Here is a 22758-nt window from a genome sequence, read left to right on the forward strand (position 1 = left end):
AGTAATGAAAATTATACCTAACTCTTAGATACGCTATCCCTAGATCGCAAGGAGGTAAACATTATTCACTTTATAGTGATGGGGAAACTGAGGCACAGAAAGGTGAAGTGAGTTGGCCAAAGTCACCCAAGCAGGCCAATGACAAAACAAATAGAGCGCCCAGGTTTTCCAAGTCACAGCGCACTGTTCGCCCTTTCCTATGTGATTCCTAAGTGCTGTGTCCCTCTTACTCCAGCACAATTTCTTGCAGCGGAATGGGAATAATGGTCATGCTTTGAAATGTTTGGAGTGTGTGGTTGCTAACAGAGCCAATGAGAGAAATCTCAGATACGGTCAGTTTCCCAATAACTTTGTAATTTTATTAAATGATAGCTACAGTAACTTTAAGCATTTGAGAAAAGATTGGTGTCTCCCTGACCCCTACTATTCCCTGAAACATATAAAGCAGGAATCTGCAGGATTTGCAGGGCTCTAACTGTATCTGTGGATATTCGAATACATACCAGTCTACCTGCAACTTACCCCCATCTTCTTTTCCCAGTGTCCCTCACCTGAGCTCCCACCTAACCCCATTTATCCCTCCCCTCATGATCCAGCCCCAAACCCCTTTCACTCCATTCCTCCCAGTTCTCCACCCCCAAGAATGCTCCCCTGCCCATCAGCCAGCATTCACATCTTTTTTAAGGGGGGGGGGGGAATTGCATTCCCCCAAAATAAAACAAAAATCCAACAGACATTTTAATATTTTTAGACGTTTTGTGACTTACAACATTTTCCAGACATTAGCCCATTTTAGGACTCAAACTGACACTGGCAAGTTAGTAAAGGTCAAAGGCTTACTGCTTATCCCCTTGAGTAATCTATTTGCTGTGAAAGTTTTAAGGCAACAAACCCTGTTGGCTTCTCTGTCTGCACATACTCAGTGTAATCCATTTGGCACATGGGCCTTAAGAGTGCTTGCCAGCATGCTTAAAAAGAGCCAAACTCTTTGGCTACTAACATTGAAATCTGACTTCCCCCAAAGGGCGAGTGGATGCCATGCACTTTGTTGGCATAACACTCAAGTGTTTGAGACCCTGATCTGAGCCCTGGTTTGAGCTCTGTAAGAGGGGAAAATTCAAACATTTGTGCCATTTTTGCTAATTTATTATAGCATCCCATGCACATTCAAACTTACTGTTTTAGTTCTTCTTTGAAGAGTTCTAAATTGCTCTTTTTCTTTTCTTTCTCCCCCTTCTTCAAAGGCTAAAATAAAGGATACATCAGCCAATATTTCAGAAGAACATACAATGAATGGTTTGTCAAAGAAATGTTTGGGTGACCTGTATTTTAGATCATTTCCAATCCATATTATCTTTGGTCTACAGGTTTCCTAATGACTGAACCACAGACAAAAACCCACCTTTAAAAACATTAAGGCTGAGCCCTCTGAACACAAAGTCAGGAAATACAAAAGTTAAAGTTGAATGTAAACCTTAACTCTGTCTTCGTGCTTATACATTACAATGAAACCTTTAATTGTGTTCTCATGCTCAAACATTATCTTTACAACTTAAGATACATGTTTAACATCTTGTAATTCTCTTTGGCAGTCTTAACACTTTATCACAAAAGTTAACTACATCCTTAGTGACTAAGGGCAAGTCTTCACTACAGAGCTACACAGACAGTAACATTTTTACAGCAACGTGACAGTGAAGGGCTCAGTGGGAGGAGTAAAATGCACTCAAGAAGTGCAACTAAGTAGCTTTTTTGTAACTGAAAATCTTTGCACATTGTGAAGTATCTTCTATGTTGTCCGTTAGTATCCAACTCTACTATCTAAATCCACAGCATATTGTTTTATGTTTGGGGTGGTTTCGCATTAATATCACTTGTTACTTTCCCACACTAGCACACAATGCGATAGATGCTTCACACATATCTAAAGATTGTAGAAAGAATTCTATTTAGGAAACATGATTAAGTAGTTAAAGACTATCATAACGGATTGACACAGGAAGAGCATTAAGTCTGCAGGTTAAACCTTAACTTGCACATTTTCTGACTTGAGTGTTCAGTTGCACAGTCTTAATGTGCCCCTAACAGTTTTTGTATTTTTTTCCAGTTTTTTTAAAAGCAAAACAAAATCAAACTAACAATATTCATGCAAACTGACAGAAAAGAGAGAAAAATGAAAGAGAAAGTAAGTGCTTCATCTTAGAAGACTTGCAAGTCGTGCAAACTATTGGTCATAACTCAAAGAACTGAAGGAATTTTGCTTAAGCTTCAAAAAAAATTCACCTTGACACAGAGACCAAGCATGGAAAATGTAGATCAGTCCAAAAGGTAAAAGTTTCTTAAAGTTACACGCATCTGAAAACAGATGGTTAAAATGAAAACTGTTTTGAAACCTTCAGAATAGCTGGTGCTACCAACTATATATATTTCAAAAGTGATTGGGAACATTCTTTTAATATTCACCAAGTATTAATTCATGATGAAGTTATCTTGATTAAAAAGAATACTAGAGCATGTACAATAGTTCTTTTGCACAAAATCAAGACAGAGCACCATTTTTAGAGAGCCATGGATACCACTCTGCATCAGGGCTAGTAGACCTTTGCATTCTAATCTCTACACTGACTTACTATACGGTTTGGGCAAATCGCTTAATGTCCATCATGTCTTGGTTCCTCTGATATGAAAAATGGAGATAAAACTACTCTATGCAGTTAATGTGTATAAATGCTTTGAATAGGGATTAAACAGGAAGAAAATATTTTGAGAAGAATAACTTACAGGCTTTTTGGTTTCTATCATTAGAAGGGATGGAGGCTTCTCATTAGAGGATGGCTGATTTGGCTGATTTTTTTGATCTGAAAATCGTGCTGAAGGTTTGTAGATTTTACCTCGTTTTTCATCTGTTTCATGTTCATCTGGATTTAAAAAAGGAACTCAGTTAACAGTTACTACATAATAATGAGCCAAATCAGGTTTTTTTTAATCTATTTATGAAATTCTGTCTCCAACACAGAAGCTAAAAAATTAGTTATTTATAAATCAAAATGAAATGCTGTAATAGTATCACACTCTGCAATTGTAATACTCAGGAAAGGCATGTGTAAAGTGTAGTTGGTTTAAAAAAAACCCAACACTTTCCTTTTAATATAAAAAAGTGATAATTTCACTAACATGCTAATGATTTATATAAACACGTCCTATAAGCATAAAGAAAATTTTTGGTAAGCAACGTACTTCATTAAACACAAAATAAAATCCAAACCTAACCTTTTTCTTTGTAATTAACCAGAAGTTGTTGGGGATAAAATATTCAAGTCTTACCTTTAGACGCATTAACAATTCCTCCTCTTACAAACGTTTTCACTTTATTACCATCACTTCCTTCAAAGGCAGCAAGGAATTCTTCATAAATTTCTGCAGCTGCCTTCTCATCCTCCTACACACCAATGTTAAATCTGTTTACTATTTTTACAAACAGCATCCATGAGACATCTAACCTTAAGCAGCTATATGACCTTCCTTTTTATTTTCTAGAGTTCATGATACCTGTTCTAATTCAATATAAATTTCACTTTCAGACAAGATAATTTTTCAGAGCAGGAATGTGGGAAGAATTATTAACACAAGAACTAGAGACAAACAGCTAGGTTTGTATAGTCAAATATGATTACTCATTTAATAAATGTAGAGTTGATTTTTTTTTAAATGATTTATAATTTCAGAACTAAAAAGAAGACGGGAAACATAAAAACACTACAAAGACCTTAGACAAAAGTAGAGTTAAAATATATTAAAACATGTTAAAGGCCTTTGCTAAAATTCCAAATTTCAATATGTTCTTAAGCCATTTTACATCAGATATGTGCATTTCTGCAGCAAACCATATTTAACATAAATTTACTGTGTTCCCAAGATAAAAATCTCTAGTTTGAAAGTAAAATCTATTTTGTAGAATAAAACATTTTCAGCACTGAAATATCTAAACAGAACAGTACCACTGATTCTCTTGGTAGCAATTAAAGTCAAATAATATACAACATAAAACCACACAAGAGAAAAGTCACCTGAGGTGATAGTAGGTCAAAGGGGGGACTGATTTCACAGACTGAATGTCACAACAGTTGCTGGATTGTCATAACCCAAAGCTTACAGGAAAGCCACAGGATCTGATCTCTCATTTAGACTTATCCTGGCTTTTTTCCCCATTTCAAAGGCAGACTTCTGTGCTCCCCAATACAGTTGGCAGCAAATATTCTTAAAATTACCACATGAAATAAACTAGTACAGTTAAGGTATTATTTACTTACATTTTTAAAAAGTTAAGTTACAACCAATTCTCTGAAACAGAATTTTTATTTTCACTGCCAGTTCTTCATTTGGATAAGATAATGACAAGGTAATTTCATATATAAAAGAAGAAAAAAAAACCTGGTCTATTTACCATTACCTTCTTTTTTAACTCCTCTTGTTCCTTCTTACTTAAAGTCCTCTTGGCAGCACTCATTTTGCCAATACTGAATGCTTTAAGTTTGTTTTCCAAAAGAGGCTACAAAAGGAACAGAATGTTTAGAGAAGTAATTTTTAAGTGCATCTCATTATTTGAATCTAACATCCAAAGTAACATTTTACCTGAAAGAACTCACCCAATCTGGTTTAGTTACTTGGAAAAAAACTGAAGTCTGCCTGGACTTGTCCCTCAGGAAAGGTAGTTTTCCAACAGCAATACAATTTTGAAATATTTTGATAATTTAAAACTATTCAGCAATAGCCTAGGAAGGAGGCTTTTAACATCCAAACTTAGATGAACTAGGCTGGTGGTCTTGTGATATGTTCTGAGCTAACTTGTGGGAAACCTAACAAAGTCTGTGAGCCCAATACATGGGTCAGACGACGCTGACTCTGCCGAAGATGCCTACTTGCTTAAACCTGGAGAACAATATGTTCCATAACTCAGTGGCAACCCCTGCAGCCATTTAAGAAATACAGACAAGCACTGAAAAAGAGTTGCAATTAATTAAATTATCTTGGCCAGAAGAATGATTTTGTGATCCTAGACAGTAATGATGGAGGATTTTAATGGAAATAAAATGAAAGGACTGCTGAGGAGTTTAAATATATGTTTTTGCTATGGGAAGATACAGAGGAAAGTTATATTCTTGAGACTTTTCAGGACCAGCGCCTTCATTCCCCAATTTCTCATTCTCCTTGCCTCTCCCAATTTAATCTCTCCCCCCTTAAGACTATCAAAGAAGGAAGATCACAAAGCACAATTACACTTGCACAACTGAAATAGTAATAATTGATCATATGCAGGATTCTCCTGCTTCGCTGACTGAAGAAAGATGGTAAAGCACTGAGAGGGAGGACTTCTCCAAGAAATGGGCAGGGTGGAGGTTTGGGAAGGGCAGAAGAGACAAGACAGCAAACTTATTTTGAAATTCCAGTAGTCAAAAGATAGAAGAAAATAGTCTCAATTTTTAAATAATTTGACTTCTGTTTGTTATTGAAACTAAGAATCTATATCTGGGAATAAAGAAAATATCCCCAGCAGTCACCAGAACATCTCTACGTATGGTATGACACTTCATCCCCCAAAAATATTTTCAAAGCCCTACCACAACTATCAACTCATTTATACACGATGCTAACAACTGCTAACTCAGCAACACACAACCTCAGGTCCCACACTTTGTGAGAAGTTAAAGTGAGTAAACTGAACAACTTAGTCATGATACCAAAGAGATTTCAGAATCAGCAGCAAAAAAAAATAAATGTTAGCTTAAAAACTTCTGTCTGGAATGGAATTTCCCAGGAATTTCAATGTCTCAGCCATTTACCACCCCTTCTAATAGAAGTTTCCTACTCAAAGCCATTTTTACACAACATGAAAAAGCACAGTAAGAAGCTATTGCTTGAAATAACTTGAACTATAATACTTGCTTGGTGTCCATACGTGCACCACCCTAGATGTGTGACAAGAATAGAGTCCTACAATTGGAACAAGAGAATAAGAAGGCCAAAGGCTCACTACTCTTGAACACTGAGAAGTTTGGCCTGGGAAGTGAAGTGGCTCACTTGTCTTAAAGCAGTTTTGTGTCCTTATGATTCCCAGGAAAACTTTGCTGTAATTCAAAATCCTATAGGCAGCTACAAAACTGACAGGAATTATATATGGCTTAGAAAAGCTATAAAAAGAGATAGGTACTTGAATATTTGGGAATACCGTCCCATCCAAAAAATAGAGGTTGCCAGAAAGAGGAGAGTAATTGAGACAGAACGAGGGAGGAGAAAACTGCCATTTAAGTAGTCAGACTGGAGCATGGAGGGAAGAGGCTGATACAAAGGATGGAAAGGCCAAGCAAGATCAAAGATCAATACTCTGTTAAACACCTGCTTCCTTCCTAGAGGCTTGGGGTGGATAGAGGATCTCTCACCATTGGCACAGTCTGCTGAGCTTGATGATACACCCTTCATCTTTTTTGGCTAGCAAGCTTAGTAACAAGTTTTTTTAATTTCAGCTGGGGAGCAAATGTTTAGCCCAGGCCAAACTGAGCTGGTGCAGTCTACAGTGGTTTCTCCCCTGTGAGAGCAGGAAGTCACAAGTATTGCACCTGCACTGACTGGCTCAATCAGTTCTTCTAACTCATCACACAATATAGCCTTTCACATTTGGAGGTCATACAAAATCTCCTGCATCTTTTGAAAGGTGCAAGTCACTATGGGAGAAGTGATTCGGGAGTTCAGTTGGATGGTGAACTGTGTTTCAGAAACATCAAAAGAGGGTGCGTTAAAAAAAAAATCAGTATTCTACATACTAAAACTGTTGCAAAGTCAAGCAACACAATCAACCCTTTTATGCAGCATCCCTGCAACGGTTTCCTCGCTTAGTGTAGGCAGGCCCAAACTGAATGGATTGTCTGGACATGCCTAATATCAGCATGCTGATCAGAATGAAAGTGATGTTTGTAATTGCTGACCATATGTGGTACACCATTTGTAGTATACAAAACTAGACTGAAACTGTGAATGTGAAGTGTTCCATTATCAGATTCAAAATTGCTTGTAAATCATCAACATTGTAGATTGGTTTTTTGGTTGTTTTTTTTCCCTAACTTTTGTTAAGCTATGCACTGATTCAGCTTTGAAGTGCAAGGGTATTCTAAAAAGTAACTGTAAGTAGAATCAGGGGCTCCACAGGTTTACTGTCTCAACTTTCAGAGCATATCACATTAAAAAAAATTAAAAATAAAGGAAAAGGATATTTTTGTCGCTATCAGGCCTATAAATTCACCCTGAAACTGAACTCAAACTAGGTCTTTCTAACTCATACAAAGGCTCTGCACCAGGATTGAGGGAGGGAGGACACCTCAAAGACTAACGCCAAGCTCGTTGTAATGAAGCTGCCTACATCCTGTCATTAAACAATAATGCTGGTGATTTATAAGCAATCTGGCAGCTAACAACAGAACACCTAACATATACAGACTGAAATTTTGAAAAAATCCTGTGTGCAAACTAAGCTGTGCTGTGTTTCAGAGCCAGGGCCGCCCAGAGGATTCCGGGGGCCCGGGGTCTTCGGCGGATGGGGGCCCCGCTTCGGCGGTAATTCGGCGGCCGGGGGGGGGGGGTCCTTCTATCCCGGAGAGGAAGGACCCCCCGCTAGCGAAGACTGGGAGCGAAGAAGTTCCGGGGGCCTGGGCCCCGCGAGAGTTTTCCGGGGCCCCCGGAGCGAGTGAAGGACCCCACTCCAGGGGCCCCGAAAAACTCTCATGGGGGCCCCTGCTGGGCCCGGGGTAAATTGCCCCACTTGCCCCCCCTCTGGGCGGCCCTGTTCAGAGCTCTATTTCCCAGGCACCTGGGAAAGAATTCTTTGTAGTAACTCAGAGCCCTCCCCATCCAGCGCACCCAACCCTGGCCATTGGGGATATTGATTGATCATTTGTGTGTTGGCTCAGAAGCTTGTGTGCCTATCAATTTACCAGATATATAATGGAGATAAATAAGAAATCACCACAAGAAGGCAAAAAAAAAAAAATGTTTTTAAAGCAAGTAACCTAACCAGTCGACTTTGTCAAAATCTGCTCTACTAGGCATTCTAAAAAGCAGAGGTTTAAATTAGAAAACAATAGTTCACACACCAGGTCACTTAAAAGATCATTTAATTTAGCAGCCAAGGAACAACACTTTGTCTAGAACACTGAACTAATTGTTCAACTATATATCCTCTCTTTACAACTAGTTTATTCAAACATCTATTGCCATTGCAATTATTATTATATAGAGATCTTCTAATATTGGTAATTATTATGAAGGAAAGGATCTTGTTATAGTAATCTACCCCTTTCTGGCAAGAAAGAGAGGTGAGGGGAAGACAAATTCTCAAAATTATTTAAGAGAATATTCTGAAGTGCTAAAATGAGGAGTGTCATATCTCTGAAGCCTGCAGACGGATTATGCCAGCGGTCCCCAACGCAGTGCCCACAGGCGCCATGGCACCCAACGGGGCATTTATGTGCGCCCGCCTAGTGCCCAGCAGGGGAGAGAAGCCACAGCCTAGCGCCTGCCGGGGACAAAGAACTCCGGGGCTGCAGGCTTCATTCTATGTTAAAATAAGAATAATAAATATACTTGGACCAGCAGTTCAAAAATGTTTTACTTTTTTAAAATAAATAAGATGAAAACTGTTTATATTTACTTTGTAAAAACTCCTTAATTTTTCTTACAGGTAGATAAAAAAGATCAAATTCACATGGTAAGGTGAAAGAGTAATTGCCGAATAATTTAATTAATACCTTTCGCATGCATCCGACGAAGTGGGTAATCACCCACGAAAGCTCATGCTCCAAAACGTCTGATAGTCTATAAGGTGCCACAGGATTCTTTGCTGCTTATATTATGTATATTAAATATGATGTTTTTCATATTATTTAATGTACAAATACAAAATAAGCCTTGAAAAATTGTTGGCGCCCGCCACACTCTTCTGAAAACATGAATGTGCTACTGGACACAAAAAGGTTGGGGGACCACTGGATTATGCTAAAAGCCCAGGAGGCAGACAGACATGCATAAGACTGGCTAGCAAGGTTAAAATAATTCTATGAATCATTTACTAATGAATATCAATAGTTTATATGTATTACCCAGCAGTGGGGGCTGACTGTGGCAAAATAGGGGAAGTATTCCTTGCAATCTAATAGCTATATTATTTAGGACTTACCTGACTATCGGCAGATCCAGTCGTTTGTACCGTATCTGGCAGTCTGACCTGCAAATGATGGGGGAAAAAAGTCACTTAAGAATATACTAGCAGCATTTACTGATAAGCAAAAGACATTGGCCCTTTCAGATGCAGCTGTTGGGATTCCATTTTCATTTCAATTTCTTCCACCTCTATCCCAGCATGCATCTTTGCCCTCATATATTTAAGATTTTTTTAAGTATCTGAGCAGTACAACTGGCATACTCAATGTGGATTGATAGTGTCTGAGGCAACAAAGGAAGAAGAATAGAAAAAGGGCTCTTGCCCTTATCCATAAACATCTCAATTCTGCTCTCTGGATTTCATAAACTGATCACTTCCACCAGGATTCAGGAAGGGAAGGAGGCCACCTTAAACACTAATTCCAGGCCTGTTGCAATGAACCTGCTTACATCTTGAAACTGTCAACATGAAGTGCCTTCAAAGATAATGTTATTTGTCTCATTATATTTGTCTTAAGTTATCAAATTATTTAATAAATGTGATTTGTTGATATGATACTTCTGGGGAATTCTGCGCGAAAATGTAAAAATTCTGCACACAAAATTCTGCATGTTTTATTTGTCAAAATAATGCAATATAATCGTGCCAGTTTCAATTATTTTGGTAATTTATTTAAACTACAATACAATGGCTAGAGAATGGGAGTGGGGTGCTTTGGAGGAAATCCTCAAACTCCCTTTGTCCAATAGTAATATAGCTAGGTTTGACCCTTTATTTCTAGTTATTAGTCAACAAATATATGCAGCCATATGCTCAGTGTTACATCACAGGCAACTGAAGAGCAAGTGAGGGCTGGGGAATCAAACGCACACTATTGGCTATTGACATCTCCAAAAAGGTCAGCACTAAACAGCTAATGGAGCACATTTTGATAGGAATTTTTCTCAGTCCAAAAATTTAGACCAGTTCTAATCACTAAAGCACCATAAGCATTTAGAAGGCCATACCGGCCTTTACACCACTCTGGCAATGTAAAGGAGCCTTAAAACTTTTACACCTGTTTTATAATCCTGGGGGAATTTACAGAGACAATGGGAACAATTCACTAAGCAGGCAGGCTTCTACATTCTGCTCTGCCCCACACCTACCTCCTCAGAAACACCCCAAAGCCCTGCCTCTCCATGCCGAGCATGTTGCAAATGGGACACAGCGTGTCTCTCTCACACATGACTGCAGAGCTCCCACCCAACACCCGGTCCCAGCGGTGATTTACGTCTCTACCAGCTGCTCTGGGTGCCCAAACCAACCTGCCTGAGTTGCCAGGGAGGGGCGTGTGGCCACTCTTGCAGGTTTCCCTTTGCTTCCCCGTCAAAAGTCTTTTTTTTTCCCCAAGAAAGCAAAGAAATCTGCAGGGGACATTCCCCCAGGAGTAATATTAGTACAAGTTATTACTATGTTGTGATTAACCAGAATTGGATAGAATTAATCTTAACCTCCCCAACCCAATGAAGTTAACCCCTACTAGTAACACACATACTAGTTGACATCAAATTTGATTTTAAACTAATCAATTACATGAAACACATTTAAAGTTATTGGCTTGATATATAAATTGTGTTAAAAAGTGAAGAGCATTGTTGCTTTTCTATGAATAGTAAATTTAGTATTTTTGAAAGATATGTTTGTTTCTACTTCTTTCTTGATATCTTTTTTAATATTAGCCTTTAACCTTGTAGCTGGTAGATGTTAGTAAGCTTTATTTTGTAATGAGTTTTTTCACTTGAACACTGAGGGGTCTGTATGTATATAGGACAGCTATATCCGCAAAAGAGAAGGATATCAATTACCAAAGAAAACTGTAATGTATTTGAAAACATCTCCAACACCATGAACATGGTAAAACTAAGTATACAAGAGATAATCCCCATATCATAGTAATCCACAAGCCTGCAGCTGCTAGAACTGCAATTTTCCAAAAAAAGAAATGAGGATAAAAGCAACCATTTTGCACCAAGTAGTACAATATTTGTAGGGAATTTATACAGAACCCTAAGGACATATAGACCAATTGTAAGTTTGTTTTCCACTATATTCCAAGAAGTAACTGAAGCTGTTTTATTAAACTTAATATAGGAGATTGAGAAATTACCCTTCTGAGGGCTGTATCTGTTCATTAGTACATAACTTCAACAACAGTGGGGATATGTAGAATGCGAAATTTCATCTGTGTTGCCTAAGGCATATAGGACAGTCTATTGGATAAAATCTTTGGGTATGTGAAACATGCCAGATTGGACACAACATTTGAAACTCATGTACAGAATGCACAAAAGCACAATGTTCTCTACTCTACTCCACCAGTGTGCCATTCCAGAAATTTTGGAGGAGGGAAGGAGAGAGGAAAAGGGTCAATCTCAATATCAATTCAACGTGTGTTGTCAGAGAACAAACAAGAGTATTATTTTTTCTGGCTTTTTCTGACTTTTTATGCTGTAGATTTAGAATGAGACCAACAAGCTAGATTACACTGATTTCCAAAAATCCATCAGATAGCAATAATTTGTAATCATTGCCAAATTCAAGCAAGTAAAGCAAGAGTTGGAAAAGTCATGGCCTGGATTCGTACCCTGCAAATTACTATTTAAAGCTGTTCAGGTAGTGCATAGGAACTCTTTCAGATCTATAGGCTGCTCTAATGTACAAGGCAAGCTTAGATAAACCCAAAGAATCCAGGAGCTGTAAAACTGGCTCCGAAATGCCACCCTACCACAACCTGCTCTGACAAGTGGACCTCAGTGCAGAAGAAAATATGGCTCCATATAGCCTAATATTTGGGAAACCAGAAGTTGAGAGGAAAGGACAAAAACATGCATTCATTCCACTTGCTCAAGGATTTGCAACACATATTGTAATATATTGGCATTCTTGTGATTATTCATGGGAGAATAGTACCTGAAAAATAGATTCTGCTGTAATGGTAGAGTAGTGCAAACTCTCCCCCTTTGCAGCAGCCAGGAACTGGAGGAGATTGGAGTGTCACATTTATTAGACATCTATAAGTAGAATTTGATACAAAAGCTGGAGTCCAAAACAGTCTCTAAAGCTGCACCTTAGCAGAAATTCCATCACCCTTCCCGGTATTTAGGGTTGGTTTCTTTCCCACGACATTGCTGTTGGATCTGTTGGTGGAACATGGCATCCCCTCTGTTTTTCACATCTTCTGTCTAGTATGTTTAATCTTCTAGCAAATTTACAAATGTTACATGATCACATGGGTGGATAAAAAGATAACTGTGCAAATTGCCTTTTGCCTTGCCACAAAGCACTGAATTATCATTCTTATTTTCAGTATAAGAGTGACAATAAAAGCCAAATAAATATAGATATTACATAAGCACTATTGTAAAACTGCATGGACTGAGTCATCTTCATTTTTTTTAATGGTGTAAAATTAGTTTGTATCAGTTTGAATTGAGTTTGCCAGTTTTTAATAACAGAAGTAATTACTAGGCAGGCTATAGTTCATTACAAACATAAATATTTCATTTTTTATAGATAATATTTATTGAATGAGGGAGGTAGATTGAGGTTTATAAAGAGTGTTTATGCTAAAGGTGCCACTTAGTCTGTAGTCTGATGGTAAGCTTTATCTTGGATTTTCAGGCTCATCTTCTCAATGTTACTACAGGTTGAATCTGGGAGAAAAACAGCTCAGTGGTTTGAGCATTGGCCTCCTAAACCCAGGGTCCTGAGTTCAATCCCTGAGGAGGCCATTTAGGGATCTGGGGCAAAATCAGTACTTGGTCCTGCTAGTAAAGACAGGGGACTGGCCTCAATGACCTTCCAAGGTCCCTTCCAGTTCTAGGACATAGGTATATCTCCATACATTATATTATGTCTCATACTATAGAATTCGAATTTATAATCCCCATTCCATGATCAGATATCTTTGAGATATAAATGTATCTTAATTAAAACTATCTTTAAATGCTTTTTTAATCAAAAAAAATCTGATTTAAATAAAAAAAAATTAAAAAATTTTTTTATAAAATCATTGATTTTTTTATCCACCCATGTGATCATGTAACATTTGTAAATTTGCTAGAAGATTAAACATACTAGACAGAAGATGTAAAAAACAGAGGGGATGCCATGTTCCACCAACAGATCCAACAGCAATGTCGTGGGAAAGAAACCAACCCTAAATACCGGGAAGGGTGATGGAATTTCTGCTAAGGTGCAGCTTTAGAGACTGTTTTGGACTCCAGCTTTTGTATCAGATTCTACTTATAGATGTCTAATAAATGTGACACTCTAATCTCCTCCAGTTGTTCCCGGCTGCTGCAAAGGGGGAGAGTTTGCACTACTCTACCATTACAGCAGAATCTATTTTTCAGGTACTACTCTCCCATGAATAACTCTAGTCCCTGCCTGTGTTGCTGCTCACAGCTTTACAAGTACCCCAAAGGAAACTGTCACTGCTTGACATTTACACACTGCTACCCATGCTTCTGAATAGCAACAATTAAACCAACCGGGACTGTTAACCTAACTTTTTCACGTAGACATGGCCTCAGACAGTGTGGAAGAAGGAAAGGCAATAACCACGAGAAAAAAGTTAGGTTAACCCAGTTACATCACTCAAAGGCATAAAAAATCCATACCCCTGTATAACATAGTTAAGCCAATCTAACCTCCTGTGAAGACAATGCTACCTACCATCTCTCAAGAAGATGAATTAACTACTATAGGAGAACCCCTCCTGTCACTGTAGTGTGTGTCTCCACTGAAGTGATACTGCACCTTTGCCACTGTAGCGGTTTAAGTGTAGACAATTTAAGTGAGTCTGCAAAAGGTTGTATTTTTTGATTGTGTTAGATTGAGTTAAGAGAAGTTTTCAAATGTGTTACATTAACACTCATTAAGATACAGAGTAACAAGTCTGAAGGTGCTATCCAGCTGTGTTGTAGCCTAGAATAGGCCTTTTCAATCATATTAAACTAACTTGATTGAAAAATACCTTTTTGCCCACTAACGGAGAGTCTGCTGGTTTTCCCCCTCTCTGCTTGCATCCAAACAATTTTGTTCAAATGTTCCAAAAATAATTCAATGTAAAGCAGTGTCTAAACCCTGAAAATGTTTACCCTAAGTTTAAAAAAAAGATATAAACACCTGAAACAGGAGTTTCGAACTGAAATACTTTTACTACCTAAATTACAGAGGTGAGTATCAAGTCCACTATAATAAGGTCGGACAAAAAAGTTCTATTCAATTACATCACTTAAAGACAGACAACTAAATATTGATACATTTTATAAGTGCTTGTACACAAATACTAGAAGTCTAAATACAAAGATGGATGAACTTGAATGCTTGGTATTAAATGAGGATATTGATATAATCGGTATCATAGAAAACTTGTGGAATGATTACAACCAATGGTACATGGTAATACCAGCATATAACATAAACAGGAATGACAAAGTAGGTCGCACTGGTGGGGGAGGGCATTATATGTGAAAGAAAGTATAGAGTCAAATTTAGTAAAAAACTGGAATTAATCTAACTGTAACACAGAATCTCTATGGATAGAAATTCAATGCTTGACTAATAAGAGTGCAGCAATAGGAATATACTACGAACCGCTGAGCTGGTGGTGACAGTGACTGTGAAATACTCAGGCAGAGAGGCTACAAATAGGACCCTGCAAATCTGCAGATATCCGCAGATCATTTTTGCAGATAACGAATCAGATGCAGATACAATCACACAGGACTTACTGATGGAGCCTGGCCCATCCAGCTTGCGCAGCCTGGGGGGCCAGCAGCCAGTCCAGCCACTTCCTGTCCAGCAGCTCGGGCCTGTCAGGCAGCGTCAGTGTCCCCACCATGGCCTGACCCAGCAGCACTGGACGCGCTCCCAGTCTCAGGCCTGGCAGCTCCTGGACAGCAGGGCTTGTCCCTGGCCACAAAGATTGGTGCAAACAGGGCCCCAGCACCCCACCCCTCCACCCTACTGTGATGCAACATGCACTACTGCTGCCCTTGCTCACAAGCCCCCGGGAGCAGCACACAATGTGATGTCCATTCCCTCCTCTGCGCCACTCCTTCTTCTCGATACCCCACCTCCATGCTGTCCCTTACCCCCATCCCCACCCTCACGCTGTCTCTTCCCTGCTAGACCCTGCCCCCCACTCCCTCCTTCTCCTACCCCCTCCCGGTCACTAGCCCTCATGGGACGGCTTGCTGGTGCAGATGTGGATACAGGGGGGAGGGATAGCTCAGTGGTTTGAGCATTGGCCTGCTAAACCCAGGGTTGTGAGGTCAACCCTTGAGGGGGCCACTTAGGGGCAAAATCAGTACTTGGTCCTGCTAGTGAAGGCGGGGGGCTGGACTCAATGACATTTCAGGGTCCCTTCCAGTTCTATGAGATAGGTATATCTCCATTTTTTTAATTATTTTTGTATTTGGGGGTGAGTAGATCAGTGGTTTGAGCACTGGCCTGCTAAACCCAGGGTTGTGAGTTCAATCCTTGAGGGGGCCATTTAGGGACCTGGGGTGAAAATCTGGGGATTGGTCCTGCTTTGAGCAGGGGGGTTGGACTAGATGATCTCCTGAGGTCCCTTCCAACCCTGATATTCTAGGATTCTATGAAAAGACAGCTAGCAGATCGCAGGTCAAATCATGGGTTGATCCTAGTGGATCATTTTTGTATCCGCACAGGGCTCTAGCTACAAAAACAGAAAACTCAATAATAATGGGGGTTTTAACTATCCCTATACTGACTGGGTACATGTCACCTCAGAATGGGATGCAGAGATAAAATTTCTAGACACCATTAGTGACAGCTTCTTGGAGCAGCTAATCAAGGAACCCACAAGGAGGAGGCCATTCCTGATTTAGTCCTAAATGGGGCACAGGATCTGGTCCAAGAGGTGTATAATGCCACCCCGGTAGCATTTAACTCCAAAAAGGAAAACTACACAAAAATGAGAAAGCTAGTTAAAAGGAAATTAAAAGGAAAAGTCACAAGTGTGAAATGCCTGCTAGCTGTATGAAAACTATTTAAAAACATAATTATAGAGGCTCAAACTATATATTTTTCACCCCAAGGGGTTTCCGGTGAACTGGGGTGGGCTGTGTATTATCCTGTAGTGACTTGAGATAATGAGCAGACCGACAGGCGTAGATGTCCTGCTTCAGTTTCAGAACTTCCCAGATCCTGGGTACTTGTGCAGTGGCATCAGGCAGTGGTTCTGCAGCCAACCCCCACTTGCGAAGACAGGCCAAACGCCCACCTCTATATATACGTAAGTAAGTAAGAGGACCAAAATAATGCCACCTTCACTAACCAACAGAGTAAAAGAGGTGGTTACAAGCAAAAAGGAATCCTTTAAAAATTGGAGGTCAAATCCTACTGAGGAAGATAGAAAGGAACATAAACTCTGGCAAGTAAAGTGTAAAATATAATTAGGCAGGCCAAGAACAATTTAAAGGACAACTAGCAAAAGACAAAAAAAAATTGCTGTTAGGCTTCCTGCTTTTGAGGTACTTACAAAATCTGACAATCCAGCAGTGGGGTCACTGTAAAAAAGGAGCACTTAAGGAAGACAAGGCAGTTGTGAAGAAGCTAAATGAATTCTCTGTGACAGTCTTCACTGCACCAGATGTGAGGAAATTCCAAGACCTGAGCCATTTTTTTAGGGGACAAATCTGAGAAACTGTCCCAGATTGAGGTGTCAAAAGATTAAACAAACAGTAATAAATCACCAGGACCGTATGGTATTCATCCAAGAATTCTGAAGGAACTCAGATATGAAATTGCAGAAATATTAATTGCGGTATGTAACCTATCGCTTAAATCAGCTTTCGTTGCAGAGAACTGGAGGGTAGCTAATGCGATGCCAATTTTTAAGAGAGGCTCTATAGACAATCCTGACAATTACAGGCAGTTAAGCCTAACTTCAGTACCAGGCAAATTGGTTGAAACTATAGTAAAAGAACAGAATTATCAGGCACATACATGAACACAATATGTTGGGAAAGAGTCAAATGGCTTTTGTAAAGGGAAATCATCCCTCGCTAATCTATTAGAATTCTTTGAGGGGTTCAACAAACATGTTGTCAAGGGGGGAATCCAGTGGATATTGTGTATTTTGACTTTCAGAAAGCCTTTGACAAGATCCCTCACAAAAGGCTCTTAAGCAACGTAAAGAGTCATGGGATAAGACGGAAGGTCTTCTCATGGATCAGTAACTGGTTAAAGATAGGAAACAAAGGGCAGAAATAAATGGTCAGTTTTCAAAATGGAAAGTAATAAATAGTGGGAGTCCCTCAAGAATCTGTACTGGGACCAGTGCCATTAAGCATATTCCTAAATTATATGAAAAAAGGAGTAAACAAATATATGGCAAAGTTGGCAGATGATACTAAATTAGTCAAGTCCAAAACTGACTGCCCATGAAATTCAATGTTGATAAGCATGAGGCATCATCCCAACTATAAAAAAAGTTATGGGATCTAAAATAGCTGTTACCACTCAAGAAAGATCTTGGAGTCATTGTGGATAGTTCTCCGAAAACATCCACTCAATGTGCAGCAGCATTTAAAAAAGCAAACAGAATGTTGGGAATCATTAAGAAAGAGATAGATGATAAGACAGAAAATATCATATTGCCTCTATATAAATCAATGGTACTCCCATATCTTGAATACTGAGTTCAGATGTGGTCACCCCATCTCAAAAAAAGATATATTGGAATTGGAAAAGGTTCAGAAAAGGGCAACAAAAATGATTAGGGATATGGAATGGCTGCCATATGAGGAGAGATTAATAAAACTTGGACTTTTCAGTTTGGAAAAGAAACGACTAAAGGGGGATATGATTAAGGTCTATAAAACCATAACTAGTGTGGAGAAAGTAAATAAGGAAGTGTTATTTACTCTCTCATAACACAAGAACTAGGGTCACCAAATAAAATTAATAGACAGCAGGTTTAAAAGAAACAAAAGGAAGTATTTTTTCACACAACACACAGTCAACCTGTGGAACTCCTCACCAGAGGATGTTGTGAAGGCCAAGACTATAACAGGGTTCAAAGAAGAACTAGATACGTTCATGGAGGATAGGTCCATCAATGGCTATTAGGCAGGGAAGGTGTCCCTAGCCTCTTTTGCCAGAAGCTGGGAATGGGTGACAAGGAATGGATCACTTGATGATTATCTATGCTGTTCATTCCCTCTAGGACATCTGGCATAGGCCACTGTCTGAAGACTAGATATTGGGCTAGACGGACCTTTGGTCTGACCAGCATGGTCGTTCTTATATTCTAATTTATTTATTTTTTAATTTAAATGCCCGAATATAGTCGGATTGCAAGAGTCATATCACTTCCACAGTACTACATGAAAAACCATTTTAAAATACACACTGAGAGCATTATTTTCAAAATACTTCACAAACCTTAATTTGGGAACATAGCCAACTAAGTTCCCAGCAAGCTGCACAGCCGTGCAGCAGCGTATTTAGCACCACGCAGGCGCTCAGGGAACCTGTCCACAGACCCGCCACAGCCAGGGGAGGGGCACCCCTCCCCCAGCCCCAACTCTGCTACAGCACAGTCCAGGCCAGTCTCAAGGGCGGCCGGAGCAGCCCGGACCCAGCTGCATATGGGTCAACCGGATCTGCTGGTGTGACATGGCCGGATTGGACCCATGTCCTGCTGGGGCCAGAGGAGGAGCACCCATCCTGCAGCCCCTCACCCCAGAGCCCTCACCCCATGCACCCCAATCCTCTGCCCCAGCCCTGAGCCCCTCATTCCCAGCCCCACCCCAGAGCCCACACCCCCAGACAGAGCCCTCACACTCCTGCACCCCAACCCTCTCCCCCTGCCCTGAGCCCCCTCCCACACTCCCAACCCCTCGGCCCCACCCCACCACATTAATTTTGTTATGTGCACCAACATGAAGGTGACATGTCACACAATGTTCTATCTGCCCATATTATAAGGGTTATCTTGAAATTTTAAAGGGCTACAAATTTATACTCATATATAAACTTTAACTCAGTAGAAACTAATAGTTTAAGTTCCAATGCTCAAAAGGGAAATCTTCCCATTCACTAAGAGCAAGTGCATTTTTCAAGGCCCACTACTGTCTTCACCCCACCTCTTAACATACCTGTCTACAATAAGTTTATATCAAAATAAGCATAAATTTCTGGAAATTAAGTTTTATACCTAAGAGTATTTGCTATTTCACTATTTAAATCCATATTACTTGTAGACCTGCATAAAGAATTAGAAGTCATTTCTTCTGAAGCACATGACATTTGAATTTATTACTATACTGCTACTGCTAAACAGGCGCAGCTGGTAGTCAAGCCACAACTGCTGGAAAGCAGAGGAAGAAAGAGAAGGACACATTTCTTTTATATTTTTCCACCTGCCAAAGAGCGAGTACCTGCCCCTCTTATTCCTGCTTACACGTTTAGGTAGCAACACAATGAAAACTAAAATACCACCTGAAACTTAACACCACTGCCCCTTCAAATCCTATGGACAGCAACCACACTGGAACTCAGCACATTTTTGTAGATTTTACTTCACTGTTCCTGGCACATAGTAACCCACCAGAGAAAGCTGCCCACTCATAAGTAGGTGAGTGCTATTTCCCAGTTTTTATTAATACACCGCTTCACTTAAACCAATGCAGTGTGCACACTTCCTTGCACTGTTAAGTGATGAAAATGTCAATTTTTGACTTCAAGTTACAAGGAATCCACTGTTTACTCTAATGACCCATGCCCATTGCTGCAGAGGAAGGCAAAATATTGATTCAGGTCAACACTTTAATGTACCTCTTCCTAATTACCCTTAAATACAAGAACAGTTTTCAACGCTTCCATCCCCTAAATCCTCATATATAAAGGTCAGCCTGAGAGTATATTTTCCCTTCCCAGACTTTGGGTCCGCTTCCTGGTTGAAGGCAGTGGCTGGGGAAATAAGCCTCTCTGACCATACTTGGAATAAATCAATGGAAAAAAACATCCCAGTGATGGGGGACATTTATATATTTCATACCTTTATACACCCCTACCCTGATATAACGCGACCCAATATAACACGAATTTGGATATAATGCAGTAAAGCAGCGCTCCGGGGGGGCGGGGCTGTGTGCTACAGCGGGTCAAAGCAAGTTCGATATAACGTAGTTACACCTATAACGCGGTAAGATTTTTTGGCTTCCAAGAACAGCGTTATATCAGGGTAGAGGTGTATAGTGCATTTCCCCTGAGCAGGATAAGTTATCCCCATTTTGGTGAAAGGAAAAATTGAGTAAGAGGTTAAATAATTTACGTATTGAGTAGCAATGGAAACAGAATCCTGGCTCTCCAAGTCCCATATCCTATTTCTGAACCATGAGCCTTCCACTTGGGAAGACTGAATAGCCAATTGCAAGGAAGAAGAACTACATACTGTTAATGGCTGGCCACTCCAAAGCTTTGTCTACAATAGCACTTTTATCAGCAAAACTTTTGTTGGTCACAGGTGTGGAAAAAACCACACCGCAGACCAATGTAAGTTTCACCGACAAAAGCGCTGGTGTAGACAGCTCTATGTCAGCGGGAGACACTCTCACGCTGACATAGCTACTGCCGCTCATTAGGAGTGCTTTAATCTCCCACCATCATAGAGCAGCTACACAGGAGACCTTACAGTGGTGCAGCTGCAGCAGTATAGCTGTGCCACTGTAAGGTCCACAGTGTAGACATAGCTTAATACCTGCACTGGGATTAAGTGGAAGAGAATTTATGGCTTCACTATCCCTAGAATCGTTGCCAGGTGCTGGAGAGCACCCAACTATTGGAGTAGACTATAGTCCTTACTGATTCCTCACTTTTGTGGGAGATTCAGGCAATAAACGGTTCTCCCATTTCTGGGTATTACTCTTAAGCATCCACCCTGATCAAATGCAGATTTCCTGTGTGGCTTTAAACAAGCCAGCCAGTGGCTACCATATAACTTTGACTCGAGCCTCTCAGTCCTCAACAGTGTTAATTATGGACAATAAAGTTGACTCACTGTCGGAAAACAAATGTTTTCAACCAGAAGTGAGAAGCAGGAGATGGAAACAGAAAAGTCAATCCCAAAGTAACTACAAATTTCTAATCCACAATTGGGAAACAATCCCAAAACAGGTTTTAATATTTCTGAAGTAGGAAATGGGAATACCTATGAATCAAGTGAAGCACATGCACGTGTCTGCAGGATTGGGGCCTTTGATTACTATAACAACCTCTTCCTCATTTCCACCCACTACCACAAAAAAATAAACTCCAAACATTTCTAGACTTTTGAGTCAAGAGGCTACAGTTCATAGGCCCCAATGCTACAACTGCAACGGGACTCCATGGGGACACAGGATCTGTGCAAATGCTGCTGCACGATTGTAGGAAATATTGGCTTATTCCAGTATTATAGGAAATAATGTCAGCCATGAGAATTGGGAACACAGAGAAAATGCATTCCATGAGGCTGCAAAGTTGTCAAGCCAAAAACATCTGAAAAACTGCCTAGCAGTCTGAGCACATGACTAGGAATCAGATACTAGAAAATTTTGATTTGCCATGTAATTTTGGATATTTCTCTGTCTGTTTCTCCAGTCACTGGTCACATCTACACTAGTAAGTTTACAGCTGTATGGCTGCAGCCCTAAGATTGCTCATGTAGCTACTCTATGCCAAAGGGAGAGAGAGCTCTCTGGTTGACATAAGACCACCTCAGTGAGTGGCTAGCTATGACAGCAGGAGATGCTCCCCCACCAATATAGTGCTGTGCACACTATCATTTATGCTGGCAAAACTTATGTCCCTCATGGGGTGTTTCTTTCATGTCCCTGAGCAACATAAGTTTTATTGACAAATAATTTAGGCATAAAACAGAGTAAAAAGAAAATGTTTTCAATCTGGAAGTGAAATTGACAACAAACCTGTTCATCACCAGAGCAGGAAGCTTTAAAAATAAGGCCTTCAAACAAGGCCCTGTAAAGCTACTGAGATTGTGAGTGTTTCAATGAAACAAAAACGTGGCAAAATCCATCCCAAATGAGTAAGAAGAACTATTTTAACATGAATCCAGGTAATGGGGGGCATCGATCCCACCCCCCAAAAGTGCAGCGTTGGGAGGGGGCAAACCCAGAGGAGCAAGGCTGCAGATGCACCCCGCTCTGCCCCAACACACCCCCCGCCCGGGGAGAACGTGGTGCCAGCAGTGGGTGCCGGAGGGGACCCCGCGGGCTGATGGTGCAGGGTGGGGGACACATCCCGCAGGCCTTAGAACCCCTCCCCCCGCTGCCTAGGCAGTAGGAGAAGCCCTGGACCCCGACCTCCCAGCTGCCCCATCTGCCCCAGCCCTTTCCCGCCGCCCCATCGGTCCAGCCCGCCGCCAGCAGCCCGCAGTAACGCCGCGGAGGGGGGGACGGAGCAGGCCGCACGGCCTGCGCACCTGGGCCCGTACGTCCCGCGCGCCCTGGCTCCCCCGCCCCCGGGGA

The 22758-nt window shown here is 40.5% G+C and overlaps 1 protein-coding gene across 6 annotated transcripts in view; it reads right to left on the reverse strand.

Moving 5' to 3' along the window:
* LOC120371789 (U2 snRNP associated SURP domain containing) overlaps window positions 1-22758 on the reverse strand; it is a 58035-nt gene that overhangs the window by 35048 nt on the left and 229 nt on the right. For 3 of the 6 annotated variants that reach the window (XM_039488038.1, XM_039488037.1, XM_039488035.1), the window contains exons 2-6: window positions 9224-9271; window positions 4451-4549; window positions 3325-3439; window positions 2782-2918; window positions 1178-1245 (exon numbers count right to left, since the gene is read on the reverse strand). In XM_039488038.1, coding sequence (XP_039343972.1) covers window positions 1178-1245; window positions 2782-2918; window positions 3325-3439; window positions 4451-4549; window positions 9224-9271 — 467 coding nt within the window. Of the gene's footprint in view, window positions 1-1177; window positions 1246-2781; window positions 2919-3324; window positions 3440-4444; window positions 4550-9223; window positions 9272-22758 lie in introns of all 6 variants that reach the window. The other 3 variants (XM_039488033.1, XM_039488036.1, XM_039488032.1) reach the window with 1 other exon arrangement.

Source organism: Mauremys reevesii, linkage group 9, assembly GCF_016161935.1.
Source record: "Mauremys reevesii isolate NIE-2019 linkage group 9, ASM1616193v1, whole genome shotgun sequence".
Lineage (NCBI taxonomy): Eukaryota > Metazoa > Chordata > Testudines > Geoemydidae > Mauremys > Mauremys reevesii.